The 13,350-nt window shown below is 42.4% G+C and overlaps 2 protein-coding genes across 5 annotated transcripts in view; both read right to left on the bottom strand.

The window, feature by feature from the left end:
• TRIM16 (tripartite motif containing 16) overlaps positions 1-5,726 on the bottom strand; it is a 48,533-nt gene extending 42,807 nt beyond the window's left edge. Inside the window, exon 1 of the mRNA XM_050763426.1 lies at positions 5,651-5,726. The gene's annotated coding sequence lies outside the window, so the exon portion shown is untranslated. The remainder of the gene's footprint in view (positions 1-5,650) is intronic.
• A 140-nt stretch (positions 5,727-5,866) lies between these two features.
• Positions 5,867-13,147, bottom strand: LOC126938831 (zinc finger protein 69 homolog). 4 transcript variants are annotated; one of them, XM_050763485.1, is made up of 6 exons: positions 11,895-13,147; positions 11,713-11,810; positions 9,444-9,532; positions 9,124-9,244; positions 7,782-7,929; positions 7,041-7,153 (listed from the first exon to the last, which is right to left on the bottom strand). In XM_050763485.1, exons 2-6 carry the CDS (start codon positions 11,731-11,733, stop codon positions 7,041-7,043), a joined length of 492 nt encoding a protein of 163 aa, XP_050619442.1. In that variant the 5' UTR covers positions 11,734-11,810; positions 11,895-13,147. The 4 variants fall into 4 exon arrangements, with proteins under 4 accessions (XP_050619444.1, XP_050619442.1, XP_050619443.1 ...); XM_050763486.1 differs by having other exon boundaries at positions 7,041-7,150; XM_050763487.1 differs by lacking the exons at positions 9,124-9,244; positions 11,713-11,810 and having other exon boundaries at positions 5,867-7,153.
• Between the last annotated feature and the right edge of the window lie 203 nt (positions 13,148-13,350).

Below are 13,350 nucleotides of genomic sequence, written 5' to 3'. Positions count from 1 at the left end.
GGGAACTCAGGAACCCCTTTCTTTTACTTATACACTTCTACAGTATACTATTTGAATCTGTCACAAAGAATGTTTCACTTTTGTAATGTAAAAAACATTCAAGTGTACTTTTTGAAAAAGAATAGATTTGCTATTACAATCAACTGCTCAGGGTGAATTACTATAGTTTGAGTTTAACCTGGCAGCAGGAGGCTGTACCGCCACCTCGTGGGGATATACTGCCACAGTAAATTGTTTATCTAAAAATTTCTGAATCTCAGTGCTACTGCCGTTTTAGGTGTGACAATCCTTTTTTGTGGGGACTGTCCTGTGCGTTGTAGGACGATTAGCAGTATTCCTCGCCTCTATCCTCTAGGTGCCAGTAACACTCCCTCCCCCAATTGTGACAACCAAAACTGTCTCCAGACACTGGCAGTTGTCTCCTGGAGGGGGAAAAATCACCCCTGGTTGACAACCACTAATGTGAAAGAATGAGTCTTGTGAGTGCAAAGTAGAGAAACAAAAGGTGTTCATTCATTCACTCATAAGAATATCACACCAGGTAAAGTCTTCATGAGATAATTTCCTCGTGTCGGTTAGAATGAGTGTTCTAACCCACAGGTGCACGCACACAGAATTATTTTCATAGCTTGGAGATATTCTGCAGTTTAAATTTAGTAACAAGAAAACCCATTTTCATCCAGTAAATCCCCAATTGCCACAGGGCAGAAGCAACAAGGATGAAAAGCCTATCACATGTGTCCAGACTCCATTCCCAGGCCCAGGGCAGGACTTCAAAGCACTCTGTACCATGGCCTCATCATAGCGCTCCAGTCAGTAACTACTACTTAATGTAAACCAGCTCCCTCCTGTCCCTCATTCAGCCACTAATTTCCTCCACTTCCAAGCGTCCCTATGCCCATTGCTCTCCCAGATGCTCTCTATGGTCTACATGTCACAGAAAGGTCATTTTTTGATGCAGGGCGGGGAGGTCTGTGGAAGCTCAGCTCCGCTATCCACTGCCCTCACCCCAAATAGCATAGGCATATCATTTAACCTTTCCAGATCTCCATCTCCTCACTCGCAAAATAAAAGGCCCATATTAGATATTCAAAGTTCCCTTTTGGTTCTAAAATCTATGAACAGGGATGATAACAAACGATCCACTGTAGGCTTTCTATACAATTTTAAGTATTTTCTCCATTAAGGATTATTCTACATGCAATTAAGTTGGTGTTACTGGGAATCTTTAATTTCTAGTGTTGGGGTCCTACAAAAACCGTGATACTGAATAAGCAAAGAATCCTAAGCCATGGCTTCACTATACAGTTACTGTATTTCCAGGGTTTTGTTTATGTCAGTGTGCCTCATCTGATAACAATAATATACAAATGAATATTGTCTAATGTCTTCTCATTTGCACTATAGTCATATTTATTCCAGGCCTAATATATGAAGCTGATTAAGGTTAAGTGGATTTTTTTTTGGACTTGGATTAATCTGGTGTGCTTCTTAATTCACCGTGTTGCTGTATCCTAACAATCTTCCTACTAGGATAAATTGGCATATTGTCTGATACAGTCAACTTTGGCAAACGAAGCAAAAACATTCAGGGAGAGGAATAAACTAGCACACGAATGAACTGGCTGGGCCTCTAGACTCACTGGAGTCACGCTCTTACACAAGGTTACTTTCACAGTCAGCGTGCAAGATGAAAATAGGGCAATACCAATATTGTCTTTATAAATCCTTGAATTTGCCCATAAAATACAGCTAGTTTTGTGTATAGCTCTGATAATAACTCATGTATAAATAGATAAATAAATAATTTTATGCAGGTGTGCAAAACATAATTTTATAGTATTCTTTTTTTTTTTGAGACGGAGTTTTACTCTGTCGCCCAGGCTGAAGTGCAGTGGAGCGATCTCGGCTCACTGCAAGCTCCGCCTCCTGGTTTCACGCCATTCTCCTGCCTCAGCCTCCCGAGTAGCTAGGACTACAGGCGCCCGCCACCATGCCCGGCTAACTGTTTGTATTTTTAGTAGAGATGGGGTTTCACCGTGTTAGCCAGGATGGTCTCCATCTCCTGACCTTGTGATCCACCCGCCTCAGCCTCCCAAAGTGCTGGGATTACAGGTGTGAGCCACCGCACCCGGCCAACTTTATAGTATTCTTAATTACACTAATTTATCTTTTGGTTTGGGGGGCATATCTTGGTGCATATGGGTGAATTCTTGTTAAGTAAAATGTAAGTAGGAGATGATTTTTCCTGAGATGTTTATCTCAAGCCACTGTATTCTGCATAGATGACTCTTGGCAAAACATACCCAGCAGTCATCAAATATATGATATATATCTAATAGGTCAAAGGTCCAGAAGAATGACTTTTCATTGAAAAACTCTATTTCATGTGAATTTTTTTAACCGTATGTATTATTTTGTGTAAAATCAGCAACAAAAGACCTAAACAAAGATAGGTTTCCCTCATGATGACAATGATGTTAAAATCATGATCCCTGATGATGTTAAAATTGAGAATAAGGCCGGATATTAGTATCAAACCAGAATTGTCATGTTTCATAGGCATATGTGAATGATATAAATAGTGAGCAGTACTGGTATTCAGAGGAGGAGATTATTTTCAGTGACAGTGGACAAGGAAGAAGTGAGGGTGGAGGTGATACCTTAAGCTGGGTCCTAAAGGAGACTAACTTGCAAACTGAAAAGAGTGATAAAGTGACAACTGGCTCTTAACTTAAAGAAAACCTAACAAGTATTAATGCCTCCTCCAAAAAGACAGAAAGTCCTGCTTTAATCACTAAATATCTCTTCCTGCAATCCTCAAATCCAGCCTGGGGTCACCCTAGTTAGCTTATCACAACAGTGCAAATTATTCAGGATAATTTGCTTGGAGGAATTAATTTAACATGTAAATTAATTTTCCCTTCACTGGACACGTATCAGCCAAGCATACAGGCAATTTTAACATATAAATTATAAAATTAGACACTCATGATTTAAAAACTAAAGAATCCAGATTACCTACCAAAAAGAGATAAAAATATCAGAACATGTACTATCTAAAGCTCCAAATCAAAAACCTGCCCCAGACTTTACCATAACCAAACAAACACACAGAGCTTTAGCTTGATTATAAAAGGAGAGGAATTATATTCTCCATCATGAAGGGTAAGTGTGGTCTACACTACAGCACACGAGAGAGAATCCTGTTATAGAAATATCCAAATGCTGGGCATGGCGGCTCATGCCAGTAATGCCAGCACTTCAGGAGGCCAAGGTGGGCAGACTGCTTGAGCTCAAGAGTTCAAGACAGTCTGGGCAATATGGCAAATGCCATCTACAAAAAATACAAACAAACCAGTCAGGCGTGGTGACGTTTGCCTGTGGTCCCAGCTACTTAGGAGGCTGAGGTGGGAGGATCAAGGATCCTGGGAGTTCAAGGTTGCAGTGAGCTGTGATGGTGCCACTGCACTCCAGCCCAGGCAATAGAGCAAAACCCTGTTTCAAACAAACAAACAAACAAATCCGAGAGGAGAGGAGAAGCATAGACCACACTACTAACAGTACAGTCAGAGTAAACTGAAACAAAACCAAAAAGGCTCTGTAAGTCCCAGTCTCAGTCGTAACATTTCTAGAACTGTTCTGATTTCAAATATTTTGTCACTATGATGTCCTCGAAATTTTAATATTTCTGGATCCAAATTATATTTAGGCTACAAGGAATTATACAAATTCACTATAGTACAATCCATGAATTCATGCAATCCACCCATTCTAGGACAGACCTTTAGCTCAAGGACATCTGTCTTGAGTTTTTAGTTCTAAAACAAATTACCACAGATGAGGCCTCTGAAGGAACAACAATGATTTCCACCAATCCAAAGCTAACTGGCGCCAGGAATAATGTTTGGAAATGACCTTGTTACCGAAATTGTTAACAAACATTACTTTAAGAAGTCCTATTCTAATGCAGACACTCTTATAGATGATCCTCTCCACCCCCTTTCAATTTCTTAAAATTACTAAGGATTTTGGGCATTTCAAAAATTATTTCCAGATATTACCATTTATTCAGAGTGGTCTGTCTCACCGTTAATTTTCAGAACAAAAATCTTTTCTTCTCTAAATTCAGTTGTGCCTTCTGTAATTCAAGCCCTGTTGAATTTCAAGCTGTACTAACACGGACTTCTTTAAATAGAAGAGAAGGATAGGAAAGCAGGTGAGGAGAGAGAGTTCAGAATAGCCCTTTTAGTGAGAAAAATAGAAAGCACGGAAATCTCAGGTTCTGGCTAGTACACTGGGAATGATACGGGAAAATCAAGGGATTCCAATCCTATACAATTGGATTACTCTCAGGTAACTGAAACGCACCTAAAATAGGAAAAAGAAAAAAAAAAAAGGCAGGGAAAATAATTCATGGAAACCTAAAAAGTGACTCTAACATCAGTTTAAGCTTAGGAAGATTTGAAAGAAAAAAAAAAGTTTGCATGTATGTGTTGAGCCACAGTGTAACCAAAAAATAATGCCTGGCTTTATTAGGTACACATAAAATTTCTTAGAGCCATATACAGGAATGTTCATCAGGCAGCCTCAAGTAACTTAATCTGGTGACAGTCTGATACAAATTCATATGACTATTTTTTTCTAAAATGTTTTCTAAAAGTGTTGACTAAATCTTCCCTAACTCTTCTGTTGGGATTGCATAATAGTTACTATGTAAGGCTGTCAGTTTCCAAGGTAAATGGTTCTTACTTTCTGAGAAGTGATAGTTATAATTTCGTCTTAAGGAAGGGGAAAAAAAAGAAACAAAATTCTAAGAAAGGGGAGATGGGAAAAGCAAAATAGATTCCTCATCAACATAAGACACAATAGGCTGGGCGCAGTGGCTCACGCCTGTAATCCCAGCACTTTGGGAGGCCAAGGCGGACGGATCAGGAGGTCAGGAGATTGAGACCATCCTGGCTAACACGGTGAAACCCCGTCTCTACTAAAAATACAAAAAATTAGCCGGGCATGGTGGCGGGCGCCTGCAGTCCCAGCTACTCGGGAGGCTGAGGCAGGAGAATGGCGTGAACCCGGGAGGCGGAGCTTCCAGTGAGCCGAGATCGGCCCCTGCGCTCCAACCTAGGTGGCAGAGCGAGACTCCGCCTCAAAAAAAAAAAAAAAAAAAAAAAAAAAAAATTGAGCTTTAGAGTCTATTAGGATATTCCAGATTTCAGTTCAGTATTTCTTCACTTGGATTTGTGATACTCTGATAGCTTTGCAGGAGAAAATAACTAAGGTAGGAGAGGGGGGAATTTTCATCCCTTAAAATATAATAGAAAAGCATCGCCACTGTAACAACCTATGAAAGTATAATTCTTTGGTATTTAACAAAATGAAGAGTCTGAGTGGATTTGCCCAGACATTCAGGTAGATTCTCCACTGTGAAGTCTCTGATGTCTACTGAGGGGGCTGAACTACACCTGAAAGCTCTGCCACATTTATGTGACAGAACTCATATTGGAGAAAAACCCTACAAGTGTAAAGAATGTGGTCAAGCCTTCGGTCAGAGCTCAACTCTTACAAAACATACAAAAGTCCACACTGGAGAGAAACCCTACACCTGTAAAGACTGTGGGAAAGCCTTCAGCCAGAGCTCATCTCTTACCCAGCATCAGAGGGTTCATACTGGAGAGAAACCGTTTGATTGTCAGGAGTGTGGGAAAGCCTTCAGTAGAACTGCCCGTCTTACCCAACATCAGAGGATCCACACTGGAGAGAAGCCCTGTGTATATATATATATACATATGTACATACACATATGTATATACATACATACATACATATTATGTTTATAATAGAATATAAATTATAAAATTATATAATTGTATCTTCTGTTGATGAGGAATCTATTTTGCTTTTTCCATCTCCCCTTTCTTAGAATTTTCTTTTTTCCCCCCTTCCTTAAGGCTGAAATTATAACTATAGTTTTAGTATATATACACATATATATTTGCATATATACTATAAAATATATGTACTATATACTATATACATATATTTGTTTGTTTATTTATTTTTTTGCAGATACTTGAATGTTTGTGTTCATTAGGGTTCCAGGCTCTCTTGTAACTCTTTTTGTGCTCTTTGGGTGATATTATCCACTCCCATGGCTTCAATTACCATCCATTCTCAGGCAACTCCCAACTCTGTATCACCAGTTAAGATCTCTTTCCTTTACTAAGATACATTTGGCATGTCCTCCTCATATTCATCTAGCCTCCAGACATCACCACTTAGAGCAGGTTTTCTCAACTGCAGCACTATTGACATTTTAGACGGACATGTCTTTGTGTGGGGCCCTGTCCTGTGCATTGTAGGGTGTTTAGCAGCATCCCTGGACTCTACCCATGAGATGCCCATAGCACACTTCAGACATGGCCAAATGTCCCCTGGGGGGCAAACTTGTCCCTGGTTAAGAACCACTGGTTTAGACTTATTACAGACACTTCAAACAACTTAAGATACACTGAACTCATCTTCCACCTGCTAAACTTGCTACTTCTCCTGTGTTCTCCATCTCAGGGAAGAGAACTTCTATTCATTTACACATCCAAACCAGAAACCTGAGAATTTTCTTTGTCTGTTACTCCCTCACCTCTCAAATCTATACAACAAATCATGTCAATTTTATAACCTTAAAATTATTCAAATTATTTCCTTCTCTTAGTATTTCTTAGACAGCAGAAAACTAGGTAGGATGAAGACATAGTAAATGAAGAAGTGATTCCAGTTACTAAAGAGGAAAGGGGAATAGCCTCATAAAATGCCTCAGGATGAGGCACAAAGGTGATCTCCGGATTATGTGTTGGTGTTATAACTTTAAGGAGGAAGTATCTCCTCCTTGAGTCTGGGAAGAAATAGAGGGGTAAGCTATTACGATTCTGATGTGGTCAAGTGAAGATGAGACTGCAGGGGGATTCAACATCTTCTACAGGCCTGGAGGATTTGGGAAGAACCCCTAACTCTTATTTCTAAAGATGCAATCTGCCTTGTTCTCACTTGCCTGTACAGCTGCTTCTTGGCACCTCTCCCTCCTGCATGTGCGTTCGTGGGTTTACCACTTCTTCCAACTGGGAGATGATAGCAGGTTTGGAAAATGGACATCCTACTAAGAGACACAAACAGAATGTAATTTTAAGTTCAAAAGAGAAAGGACCACCCTATTCTCAGTCCCACTCTGTTGCATTTTAGAGAGGAGAAAATGAAATAACTAATTGTCAAAAGCAATTAAATAATTTCTACCCAAGTAGGGGGAGAAACAGTTTAAGGATCTGATCTGGATTCTGTGGGGGAAAATAACCAAAGCCTCATTTGTTATCATCCCCTAATAGAAGCAAGGGAATCTTTAGAAGGCAAAGGTGGCCGGGCGCGGTGGCTCAAGCCTGTAATCCCAGCACTTTGGGAGGCCGAGACGGGCGGATCACGAGGTCAGGAGATCGAGACCATCCTGGCTAACACGGTGAAACCCCGTCTCTACTAAAAAAAATACAAAAAACTAGCCGGGCGAGGTGGCGGGTGCCTGTAGTCCCAGCTACTCGGGAGGCTGAGGCAGGAGAATGGCGTAAACCCGGGAGGCGGAGCTTGCAGTGAGCTGAGATCCGGCCACTGCACTCCAGCCTGGACCACAAAGCGAGACTCCGTCTCAAAAAAAAAAAAAAAAAAAAAAAAAAAAAAAAAAAAAAAGAAGGCAAAGGTATCCTGAAAGGTCAATCTGGGGTGGAAGGACCCAAGCTTACTCAAGGAGACCAGGTTCCTATAGGTCTCCAGCATTACATCTCTGTACAAGACTCTCTCAGCAGGGTCCAGTTCTCTCCATTCTTCCTCAGTGAAGTTCACAGCCACATCCTTGAATGACACAAAGCCCTGAAACACCTGCATGGGGTTCTGAAGAAAAAGTTAAATGAGGCATAATTAGGGGAGACTAATGGGATGAAGAGGAAATAGATTAAACTATGTTCACAGTGTCAAAGACAAGATTTTATTGACTCGTATATTAAAGAATCTTAAAATCTTAAAATGCGTATACCCCTTTGACCTAATTTGATAGTTTTATTTTACAGTAATTTTATATATAGAACTCAATTACAAGAAAACTATTGGCGGGGTGCGGTGGCTCATGCCTGTAATCCCAGCACTTTGGGAAGCCAAGGCGGGCAAATCACAAGGTCAGGAGATCAAGACCATCCTGGCTAACACAGTGAAACCCCATCTTTACTAAAAATAACAAAAAAATTAGCCAGGCGTGGTGGTGGGCACCTGTAGTCCCAGCTACTCGGGAGGCTGAGGCAGGAGAAGGGCGTGAACCCGGAAGGTGGAGCTTGCAGTGAGCTGAGATCGCGCCACTGCACTCCAGCCTGGGCGACAGAGCGAGACTCTGTCTCAAAAAAAAAAAAAGAAATAGGCCAAACTTGAGAATCATATCTAGGAAAGAACTTTGAGTATAAGAAGCCTTTAATTTTTTGTGGAACAACATCTCCGTGATTTCAATGTACTGACTTTTTTCCTGTGCCAGAGGAATCAGTATCTTGCTTTGATTCTAAGTCATTTATGTCACTAACTTTCTACAAACCCTTCAAGATTCTACTCAGCCTTCAGGGCCCACATCAAATCTTACTACTTTCATTAGCCTAGGAGCTGCTTAAAAGAACTTTAAAATGCTAGTTGAATGAATAAAACCTTCCTAAATCTCTCTTAGCCAGAAACATTTGCTCCTGCTCCTCCAAGTCCAAAAAGCATTTTCCCTAAGACACTTTATTACTGAATAGGCCCTTAACAATAAGGGCCCTTAATAATAAGGTCCTTAAGAACAATAAATCTGCTGGTTTGTGCCACATAGATTTGTGTACATCTTTTCTCCCCAAAATATTCTAAACAGATGGAAGAAAGAAATGCTTCACGTGCCTTCGCATATCTACGCCAAATGTCTCAAGTGAACAAAAAGAAGCTTGATTCTCACCCAACCATGTTCTAGGAGTCATGCTCCTCAATTATCTGCTAAAGAGGCCTCATTCCCACCCCGCCGCCCCCATCCTTTCTCTACACTGCCAACTGATGGGCAAGGCTACCAAGCCGCCTGACCTTCACTGCTGCTGCCATACAACTGAGGAACACTCGAACGCCATATCGTTGGCAGTCCATCCCCGCCACTGGATCCTTTCCTTTCAAACTGCTGTGGCTAATGCGGTTGACAAGCTTCATGCTAAGAGAAAGAAATTTGCTTCAGGAATTAAAATAAGATTTCCAAGAAGAGAGGAAAATCCCCAACTCAATTAAAATAAGATTTCCGAGAAGAGAGGAAAATCCCCAACTCAATTAAAATAAGATTTCCGAGAAGAGAGGAAAATCCCCAACTCAATTAAAATAAGATTTCCGAGAAGAGAGGAAAATCCCCAACTCACCTGGGACTCTGCTGTCCGGCAAAGAGCAGCCATATTTTCCTTCTCAAGACACCTCTTTTGGGAAACAGCAGGGTCCTCAGAAGGCAGAACTGGGAGGAAATCGACATAAAGGAATCTGGTTTATCTTCACATATCTCAAACCTGTGAGTTTAGAAACAGCCACTCATGACAAAATGTGCCTCTGACCTTGGCTGTCCATAGCTTGAAGGATTTTACAGACATCTATATAATGAGACTTCAAAGATAATCTCAGAGGATAGAAGGAACGTAAACTTAGGGAAAGGTACGACCATTAACTGGGTTCAGGATCTGCGTGAGCCACTGCTCTGAAAATGAGGTTCCTTGGGACCAAAAAACCCTAAAACAAGAAGTGTAATGTTACAGTTGGAGAGGTGCTTAAAGACCTCCAGGCTCAACTCCTTTATTCTCAAATGGAGAAAGTGACCAATTTTATAGAACAAGAAAAAGGGAATCACAGCAGCAAAAGGCAGCAGTGCCCACCCCAGCAGTCATGGTCACAGACACCTTCAGCCACCCCATCGTGAGTATTCCAGGCCCACGGTGAGTCTGTGGCCATCTTAGGTCTGTTCCACCACACACGCTCCACTAAATTGCATGTGTCATATCATTCACCCCTGCGTCCTAAGCACCAAGCACAGTGTACTTGGCAGACAGTAGTCCCTAAGTATTGTGAACGAATTAATGAATGAGCCCCAAATTCCCTCGGTCTGATTCTATGCCCAACAAGCAACCTTCCGCTCATAATTTACTTCTCCATTTTGATTTTTTGCCTGTAGGGAGAAAACTGCTGATCATATTACCTTTGAGCACTTCTTTGAGCTTCTCTCTAGGTAGTAGGGTTACATGCTATTTATCTTATTCTACATATCAATCTATATTTTCCTAATATTTTACAGTTTATTATTTCTTTGATCCTCTCTCCACCCACCTCCAAAAAGCAGTACTTAAAGCTCCTTGTGGATGTGTTTGGGGGAAGAAGTAGTTCTTTCTAGGCCTCAGTTATTATCAAGTACAGGGTTTCACAATTTTGTAGAATTCATGCCTCCTGTAATCCTTTGTCATTGGAACTCTGGCTCCGGAGTCTGCCTGCCTGCTGCCTTTACATCCTGGCTCTGTATAACCATAGCCAAGTTTCTTCTGGGCTTCCGTTTCCTAATTTTAAAAAAGAGAATAATGGCCAGGCACAGGGGCTCATGCCTGTAATCCCAGCACTTTGGGAGGCCGAGACGGGCAGATCACAAGGTCAGGAGATCAACACCATCCTGGCTAACACGGTGAAACCCCGTCTCTACTAAAAATAAAAAAAAAAATTAGCCAGGCGTGGTGGTGGGCGCCTGTAGTCCCAGCTACTCGGGAGGCTGAGGTAGGAGAATGGCGTGAACCTTGGAGGCGGAGGTTGCAGTGAGCCAAGATTGCACCACCCTGGGCAACGGAGTGAGACACAGTCTCAAAAAATATAATAATAATGGTACCTACCCTGCTACAATGTGCGTTAATGCACATAAATGGCCCAAACCAGTACCTGGTACAGAATAAGCACTCAGGAAAGGTCATTTAATCATCAGTTAATTATTACTCTCAATATTTTCTGCATATCAACATTAACCAAGACTTTATGGCACTTTCTTTCTATACTTTGTTTTACAAGGAAAAAAGGTACAATCGATATGTTTGGTCCTACTCCCAAATCCAACTTCCCCACAAGATGCCTGTGCCCTCCCTGTACTGGGCACTGGCAATCAGTGGGAGCTAAGGTAGAGTTAGGAACTCCTAAGTTCCAGGACTTCCAGAAATCAGAGGGCCTGAGGGCAGGATATTGTAGGAGAGCCAAACAGACTAGAGATAGACTATGGAAGTCCCTTCTAATCTGGGACATCCCTTTGTATCTCCTTAAGAGAAAGCACTTTTTGAGAGCAAACTGAAAGAGAGCCAAGGAGCAGTCCCTAATTCTGCCAGAAATGAGCAGCAGGGCCATGGACCCTGGGGACGCAGGCCCCAGCTCTACCCCTGAGCTCATAGAAGTTTCAAGGGACTAGGGCTCTCCCATGTGCTGTAATGCCAAATCAAGTCATCAGCCTCTCCATACCTATTTCTTTCTCCTCTTCCAAGGAGTCTGACTTATCCCCCCTCATCCTTCAGAGAGGCAGGTGGCATAATGGAAAGAGTATGGAAGTAAGGTATCTTGTTTTTCAGAGTTTCAAATTAAAAGGGAATGATATTAGTAAAATCACATTCTTCGCACACTCACCATGCACCAGGTGCTTTCCATAAATCACTATTTACAGATGAAGAAACTGTTAACTTGCCCAAGGTCTCTATGCTGCCCACATACATTTTATAAGGTTTCTGTAAAGAAAAACTAAAATGAGGTTGTGTGTGCACACTGTAGATTCTCGGCTAATGGCAAGACCCTTTATTTCTATTTCTTACCTCTGTTCTGGAGTTTGCAGGTCCAGTCCTCCATAATCATAGCCTTTGCTACACTATTTGGGTGTAGCAACCTTTCCGTTCTCCACATATCTCCCTGGGAATTGCCAGCATTCTCCCAGAAACTCTGGCAAGAGATTCTGGATTGAAGTTTTTTCCTTTTTCATTGTATTTCTTTTTTCATTCTCTGAGACTCTATTCAGAACACAGAGTCTGAAGCAGTATCTTTTGAGCCAAAGCTAAACTCAAGAACTTCAGCAGCCATTTAATCTTCAGGAAGCCCTAAACACAGGCAAGTCTCAGTACCTTTATACCACCAGGGCCCTGCAGAGTCAGACGCTGGGAACATAGACAGCTAGTTACAGACAGCAGTAAAGATACTGTGCCTGCTGAATACAAAAGTGCAGGGTGGTGGAAAGTGCCCTGCTGGGAGTGCCGGGATTCTAATTTCCACTATGTGCTAGTTGGCTGGGTGCCCTACAAGTTACTTTTCCTTCTTGGGTGTTTCCTTCTTATGAACAAATGGGGAGATGGATGCCTACTATTAATAAAAGCGACAACTGATTGATCCCTTACTTGGTGTCTGGCCCTGTGTCAACTGTTGCATGTCAAAATTCCATTTAATCCTCACAACCACCACTTAAAAGTAGGTAAAACAAACCTCAAATTACAGGTAAAGAACACGAGACACAGAGAGTAACCTGCTTACACTCACATCAGAGCATTTTCTCTGAAAATCTAGATAAACGAATCTCTGATATCCATCCCCTCCCACGTTCACACTGTCAGTCTATAAAACGGTTCCACCACACTGCAGGCTGCAGAGACATAAGAGACGCGTTGGTGCCTAACCTGGCCCGGGCACGGGAGCCTTGGACACGACCTGCCTCACCTTCCAGCCAAGTGCTCCAAGTTATGCGGGCCCTCATCCTGTTTCCGAGCAAACGACCCGGAGGTGTCTCAGATAGGAAACACACATACACCCCCACTCCCCCACACACAAAACCCAAGGGGCAGAGGGGGCGCGTCAAGGTGGCCGAGTCCTAGCTCCAAGTAGAAGGAATCAGTCAGATCAGCGGGCCCAGGGAGAGGTCCAAAGGGGAGCAGCTGGGACCCAAGGCTGACAATCCACTGCTGAACACACACACCCTGTCCAGCGTCTGCTCCTCCTCGGTCCACACACGGGGAGGGACTCTGCTAGGCAGGACAGGGAGGACAGACACTCGCCACGCGAACAACCCCTACAGAGACAGGGGCCGGAAGCGGAAGTGCGCCTCGAGGCTCCTGGGAAATGTAGTCCGGAGCGGCCCGGGCGACAGAGCGAGATTCCCTCTCAAAAAAAAAATAAAAAAAAAACCTAAACAATGTTAAAAGTGAAGTTATAGAGCAGAATTTTTTTTTCTTTGAGACGGAGTCTAGCACTGTCGCCAGACTGGAGTGCAGTGGCGCGATCTCGGCT

This window comes from Macaca thibetana, chromosome 16, assembly GCF_024542745.1.
Source record: "Macaca thibetana thibetana isolate TM-01 chromosome 16, ASM2454274v1, whole genome shotgun sequence".
Lineage (NCBI taxonomy): Eukaryota > Metazoa > Chordata > Mammalia > Primates > Cercopithecidae > Macaca > Macaca thibetana.
The sequence above is the reverse complement of the archived record's forward strand: the minus strand, read 5'-3'. Positions and strand labels throughout refer to the sequence as shown.

Bases quoted from the DNA above. Each gene is read 5' to 3' on its own strand.
- LOC126938831 (XM_050763485.1), bottom strand. From the start codon at position 11,733: ATGGAAAGCACCTGGTGCATG. The intron at 9,533-11,712 runs GTGAGTGTGCGA...ATTTCCTCCCAG, and splicing joins TGGAAAGCACCTGGTGCATG to TTCTGCCTTCTGAGGACCCT. The intron at 7,154-7,781 runs GTAAGCTTGGGT...TGTGTCTCTTAG, and splicing joins TAGGAACCTGGTCTCCTTGA to TAGGATGTCCATTTTCCAAA.